This window comes from Azolla caroliniana, unplaced genomic scaffold (assembly GCF_043228905.1).
Source record: "Azolla caroliniana isolate FFs.n. ecotype wild unplaced genomic scaffold, voAzoCaro1.0.p SCAF_211, whole genome shotgun sequence".
In the NCBI taxonomy this organism is placed as follows: domain Eukaryota; kingdom Viridiplantae; phylum Streptophyta; class Polypodiopsida; order Salviniales; family Salviniaceae; genus Azolla; species Azolla caroliniana.
In genome coordinates, this window is record NW_028230646.1 from 1 (window position 1) to 7,167 (window position 7,167).

The 7,167-nt window shown below is 37.7% G+C and overlaps 1 protein-coding gene across 3 annotated transcripts; it reads left to right on the top strand.

The window, feature by feature from the left end:
* Window positions 1-595: 595 nt before the first annotated feature.
* On the top strand, window positions 596-7,167 carry LOC147848812 (ranBP2-type zinc finger protein At1g67325-like). 3 transcript variants are annotated; one of them, XM_087338071.1, is made up of 10 exons: window positions 596-688; window positions 3,985-4,034; window positions 4,125-4,243; window positions 4,327-4,573; window positions 4,710-4,807; window positions 5,371-5,431; window positions 5,499-5,614; window positions 5,700-5,733; window positions 6,385-6,533; window positions 6,754-7,167. In XM_087338071.1, the coding sequence occupies exons 2-9, from the start codon at window positions 3,989-3,991 to the stop codon at window positions 6,531-6,533; spliced, it is 870 nt and encodes a 289-aa protein (XP_087194197.1). In that variant the 5' UTR covers window positions 596-688; window positions 3,985-3,988; the 3' UTR covers window positions 6,754-7,167. The 3 variants fall into 3 exon arrangements, with proteins under 3 accessions (XP_087194197.1, XP_087194200.1, XP_087194198.1); XM_087338074.1 differs by having other exon boundaries at window positions 6,400-6,533; XM_087338072.1 differs by having other exon boundaries at window positions 598-684; window positions 3,981-4,034.

The window sequence follows — 7,167 nt, forward strand, 5'->3', positions numbered from 1 at the left end:
GCACTCAGTTCTTACGATGCGGCACTTTCAAGACAATGATAAAATTCCATGCATAGAAGAAAACCGATGTATAATATTTGTATATACAATAAGGAAGGAAGCAGGCCGTGACAACGATGAAGACAAAAGCAACAGAAGAGGGGAAGAGTGAGAGCCACTAGGGTTCTTTCCTTGTGCTTGCTTCTTTGGCATTCAATTCTCAGCAACTGAGAGTAATAGGATGTTGAGAGTGGGTCAGTGGCAGGGTGCATAGGTGTTGAGTGAGTGACAACTACGAGTTGCTAACTAGCCTACTAGGCGCATGCATGGGTCGGTCGGTCCATGGGAGCGGAGCGACCATTTCTAGTTACCAACCCCCACCCCACTAATAGTCTCCCCCCCGGAGAATGAAAGTTTGTTGTAAACTCTAGCATAGGTGTCGAGTGAGTGACAACTACAAGTTGCTAACTAGCCTACTAGGCGCGTGCATGGGTCGGTCGGTCCATGGGAGCCGAGCGACCATTTCTAGTTACCAACCCCCACCCCACTAATAGTCTCCTCCCCCCACGGGAGAATGAAAGTTTGTTGTAAACTCTAGGCCTCAGTGTAAACGCACAAGCACACATACACACACACACACACGCACTCTGATTTTCTTTACCCTGCAGACAGACATTGCTGCTTTCCTTCTAAACCCTAGCAACGTCTCACAGGGATCGCTCATCACTTTCTCTCTCGTATCCTGTAAGTTTCCTTTCAACCCAAACCCCCTCCACTCCCTTTTTTTTCACACGGTCTTCTTGGTTTATTGAAACCTCTGTATTTTTTTCTCAGGGGTTTACGTGATCTTTGTTGTGTATGTGTAAGTGGCCTTACCGTGTAGAAAGCTTTATAGGGTTAATTCGAATAATACCGTGTAGAATTGTTTAAGGTCGACTCAACATTTGCTAGAAGCTTTAGGATTTACTTGCTCTTTAATGAGTGGAAACATATTTGTAGAGTTTACTTGATCTGTTCCGTGTGCGAAAATCTGGAATAAAACTACAGTAGTTTGGATCTTACATATTTGATGGGCCTTAACTGGAAAATACACTACGAAGTCGAGGTTAATACACTATGAAACCATGCCGTCCATATCGTATTTTGACATTTTTTATGGATTCATGTATAATTATAGGTTTTGTGGCTGAGAGGAGATGAAAATATATGATGTTAGAAAGACACATGGAAGAAAAGATACGTATTAACGTCTCTAAAAGATCATAATGAATTATGAGACCTGAAAAAGATTACAACTTCAGAAATGTAAGCATTGACACCTCTAAAAGACCATAATGGCTTATGAGATCTGAGAAAAGTTACAACTTTCTATATAATTATGTCTATGGGGGTAACCACAAAATTGTACTTCCATAGCTTTCTAAAACAAAACGGTGTGAATGTAATGACAAACCTCAACACGCCACTATTTGGTTTGGTGCTTGACCCTGGATCTGAAATTTTTGCTCTCTGGAAATTTCCACCATGGGGTAATCAAGTATGGACAGCTCCCTCAAAAGACTCTCTATGTCTCCTGATCTCTATATGGAGTAACACTAAGAATATTTGATTTTTATTCTCTACTATAAACTTTCAAGGGGTAAACTTCAGCTTGATATGCTATATTCATAGAGAATGTATTAACATGATTCGGGATCCAAAAAAACCGGTGGAAGAATATAAACCATCTCCTCATTTCCACGTGAGGATAATTTGCTGATTTTATATGAGCTAAACATATCTCAGTAGTATGTGCGCCTTACGGTCTGACAGGAAAAATAGTATGTGTCTAGTGCTTAAATATCTTAAATATGCTTGCAGTACAACTAAGCTCATATTCTACGTTTTTTCCTGGCTGATGTTGATATCAAAACTATTCACTTTAGATCCTCAAAAATATGCACTGATGCTATTATCCAGATCAAATGAGAAATTTGGCATTAAATTTCTGTTGAAGAAGGCATCATCATGTATTCCATGTAGTATCTTAAGATATTTAAAAATCTAAGATTGCTCGCTCTATTAAAAATAATATCTTTAGACTCCCTGGAGGGTTAGTGCTTCTAATGACCATCAATATTTTAGTTTGGGATTAAATTCTGACTATACAGTTTTGGGTTTTTTGATTTTGTCAATTTTTATTATAAGCTATCATGTTTGCTTCCAACACCTAAAGACTATCCAACCTAGTTTCTAATAAATCATATTAAGCATCACGACTTAAATTTCACATTTATTTCCTGCATTCTGTTTGCACATAAACTCCAATTAAAAGTAGTTAGCTTTGCTGATTCTCATGTGGAAACAGTCACACTTTTCCCGATTCATCTATGATCTACTGATTCTTTACTTAAAACACTTACTATCTAGTGACGCATCGACCTATAAAGATAGTGAGTAAAGGGAAAACTTGTTTGGTTTCTATAATACTCTTACACATAAATATTCTTTAGAGAATCCCTGTTCTATGCTCCAACTTACTTTCGTCTTACCTCATGGTATAAGTGGTTTACATCTGTCTCAAGCTGTTTATTCTATATCATATGGTCTACCCCATCAATTTACCTCAGGGCACATCAAATCTTCCTTGTAACTCACAATGAAGCAATGTGAAACTTGTGTGCATCTTAAGATGTTATAGAACTCAGTTACTATTCTTGGATATTGATGACTCAAGTAGAAACAGCGGAGTTGTTTTTGCTCTATGCATGATGGTTTAATAATTTTTTTAGTGGCTCGGCACTACAGAGATGAAAATTGTACATTTTCGTTTCGTGTTGGTGTGCATATATATCTCTTGATTTATGAACAACATTACAAATATTAAACAACAGTTTTGAAGAACTTCGAGTGCATTCTATTCAACTAATGCACAGTGAACAGTACCGGTCCCATTTGGTCTGCAATTTTATGAATGTATATAATTTTTTTTAAGCATCTTTATCTGTGTAAAGTCTTGGGTGGAAGTGGTATAGCTTTGTCTTTTTGTGCCTTTTGATGTATGTGGGAAGAAGATATTTATGCATTAAAAGATTGGAACGTTTAAGCTTAGAGAGGGTGGAGTGAAGTTGCTGTAGGTTTTTCCTTCGCAGTGGTGATTTTGAAATTCAATATAGGGCTGTTTTTATGATGTTGGTGGTTGGGATCTTTCTGCTTACTTTTGTTTTCAGAAATGAAAATTTGGAAGCTATTTAAGAAGAAGAGCTTTATCGAAGAAGGATGGAGGTGGAAGATTTTAGAGAGAGTGGTGAAGTGGCCCTAAGATTTTACTCAATGATGTAACTGGCGATCTCAACATCAATATATGGTTGGTTTTATCATGTTGGTGGTTGGGATATTTTTGATACTGTGTTGTTTGCAGAAGTATGGGAAGAAGAGCTGTATGCATAAAATGATGGAAGTAAGGAAGTTTTAAACCAGATGAAGATATTTACTGGTGACCACATGGAGTTAGGATGATGGGACAGTTAATGATCTGGGTTCTACAGATATTCTTATTATAGTGACCATTTGGAAAATTATGGAATGGAGAATGCCAGCGAGAATTGTGGAGAGTCCTGTTGATAACATCAACGAGGGTACACTAAATCATGAGGAGATTGTCAAAGAGTGTGCTGGTGATTCAAAGAGCTTTGTGGAAATCTTGAATTCATCTAATTTAGAACCAATAGCTGCTATGGATTCCAATAATAAAGATAGCTTGGATTGTGCTTTGTTGTTTGAGAACTGGTATGGAAGCGAATGAATGTCTATGTTTATGGTTGGGTACTGGGTCAGGAAAGTATTCAAAGGAAGCCTTTGAGGGTTGAGGAATTTGGTGATTTGGATTTCTTTGATATTCTAGAGTCTGAAGATCTTATTTATCCTTTCAAAGTGTAGGGGAGAGAAGGTGGGGGGAGGGAGGGGGGGAAGGATTCTGAGAAAGAGAGGGCATGCGAGAGTGTGAGACTCAGAGTGAGATTTCTTACAGATGGATTACAAGGGACCTGGAGGTCAAAAACGTGCTCGAGGAGATGGTAGGTGGAATGTAGATACTAGATTATTTCAGGTTCCAATTTTCCATCAAAAACTAGTTTTATAGGTTTTGGAATTCTTTATTATACTAGCTCTACAAGGTGATGGAGACTGGACGTGCCCAAAATGTGGGAATATAAACTTCTCCTTCAGGACTACATGCAATCTAAGGAAATGTGGAGCTTCGAAACCAGCATATGCTCCTCCACAGGTAAAACATTGTGTAGTTATAGATTCCCTAACTCAAAGCAATTTCATGAGAGTTTGTATATGATGTACGGTTGCATTTTCCAGAGAGCAACACCAATGTATTCTCAAGTTCATGAGCAGATGCCAGCCCCACTTTACATGGGTAGCGGCACAGGTGGCCCACCATCAATGCAAATGGGTTTGACACCTAACTATGGAGTTCCTATGGGTATTCCTTCAGCAGCTGGCTTACCATATGAATACACTAGCTCTTTGAATATGCCTTCGTCTTACAATACGATACCCATGCAATCATCATACGCGCCCCCTCCAAGTGCTCTCATGGGTGGAGGTAAGGAAAATACTGTAATTTATTTCTAATTCCTGTATATGGTAATAAATTTCAGCATATACCCCCATCCATGTTCTCTCATGGGTGAAGCTAAGCTACCCAGTATAATTCCTAATTCCAGTATTTTCTATGGCAGGTGTTGGGTATGGTATGTCATCTGGTTTAGGATATAGTTCAGGATCAATGTTGGATGGAGGTTATGGTATGAGCTTAGGAATCCCACGAGGGCCAATGGTATTCTATTCTTGCTTCTATCTCTCTTATCATAGTTGCATGAAACATTTTTTTTGCTAAGCTAGAAACTGTGAAATGTTTTTTCTAGCTTAGAAATGATAAAATGATATTTGTTGACCAAACTGTAAAAGTTTTTTTTTTTTCTGCATTTTTCTTAATGTTTTTCTCTGGTTCTTTTTTTTCTATTTGAAAAACGGTAATAGAAATTTTCGGTATTGGTTCCTATCACTGGACCATCATCAGAGGGGCTCAAAGATATTGTTATCTCACCCTGGACTTGATGGATATACTAATATGGATCATGATATAATAAGGGATATCAGACTCCATTGATTGACTCTGCTTTCGAAAGATCTGATACTATCATATTCTTTTATAATGGACACATTTCATTCATCCCAGGAAGCCACAATGCATCATACATGTCAACATGTATACATCACAGTAAACATGGTTTTCTTGAAGAAAGAGATAGTCGATTACAGAGTCTTAGAGATCCGTACCAATGGTGTTGTAAACATGTGATAGGTTTTCCATTTATTGAGTTTCATGGGTGTTGACAGCTTCCTGGTTTGGGATCTGCAATGTATCGAGAGGAGAATGGCTCTCGCAAAAGAAGAGGAGGTAGTTTCGGGTTAACAAAATTAAAAGCTAATTTTCCTTTTATACTATTAACTTTGAAGTTGTGTAGGTCAAGATGCAAAATCGGATGGGGATTGGACGTGCCCAAAATGTGGCAACACTAATTACTCTTTTCGGACAGTTTGCAACATGAAGAAATGCAGTACTCCTAAACCTGATGCACCTGTAAGTAGAGACTATATTCAAAAATTTGTTTTTGACACTGCAGAAGACAAAAGTCTTACCGTGATTCTTATTACAAATATGCCAGGCTCCTCAGTTTCAAGGGAAGCCTTCCACATCAGGTATTAATCTGGAAGTTTTACTCACTTTGCTTGTTATTTTTGCCTCGTACATGACTTATTCATCTTGTCAATCTCGGTTATTTAAATCTTGAAATAACCATCCTTATTGAACACTTTAGCATGCATGTGAAAGTCATATCTGAAGATGCATCTTCGAAATTTGTAGATAATTGTCTGGTAATATTGTACTAGTAACATGTCACCATTTGCACAAAAACTCTTACCAATATCTTTATGAAGGTTTATTTGCTTCTTTGTTTTTACCACCAATCTGACTAATTCATCTTGTCAATCTCTTTCTTTTTATCTGGAAACAGCGCTCTTTCTTATTGAACAGTTTCAGCATGAATATGAAAGTTATATTTGAACATATGCCTAGGAAAGGAAATTTTTAGATAATTGTCTGGTAATATTATACTAGTATCTTGTTGTGATATTTGCCAACACTTGATAAATGTAGAAAGGGGTGTATGTGTTAAATCACATTTACTGTGGGGCGTATATCTTGAATGAGCTAGAAAATTTCCTAAACCCTAAACTCGAAATTTCCTGCTTTTATTCTAAAAGAATGTGGAATCCTAATTAGTAGCCAGAAAATGTCTGCATATGTACATACATATATATAGTCTGCTTAACTTAACCATTTTTCAGAAACTACACCTCCAGATGGTAGCTGGACTTGTGACAAGTGTGGAAATATGAATTATCCTTTCCGATTGAAGTGTAATCGTAGAAGCTGTGGAGCTGACAAACCATCGGATGGAAAAGAATCTCCAATGTCTACCCCACCATCTGATTAGGTACGTAAATTTAGTTTATCCAATAAATTGCGCGTGTTCTATATGTTAGGCTAGTAAACTGTATACAGTAGGAACGTTGGTACATAGAAACATAAATTAATTTCTTTTTAGCTTCGTTGGGATTTTTCAGTACCACGCCGAGTATTTTCCTATGTTACTTCCTTCCCTTGCATTTTGAGGATGGTCCTATGTCTATGTTAACACTGTTTTCGGTTTGCAGTCAGTCAAGGTCTCAGTGTGTGGATGGTATCCCATCTGGTCCTCTGCCGTTGTCGTCATGTGGTCGAGTTTGGTTTCTCAGCAATACATCATCATGTTCCCAACAAATGAGTTGGCAGTTAAGTTGCCAGGCAGAGTACCAGTTTGTCCTGTCCATGGTACAGTTGTGGCTGGTCTATTTGTGGTGAAGTAGTCATGGGAAAACCAATTGGATTATATATTGGATGAACATAGAAAGACCTTAGGCTTACACATATCGTACAAGTATGCGATTCAATTTTTGGACAAATATGGTCCATCTTTGTCTAGATTTCTTCTGAAGTCCTACCTGTTTGCAGTAACTTGTGTGTGTTCTTGAGGTCTATATGCTATTGTGTATGTCTTCTGTGAATGATATATTATTAAGTCTTCGGGA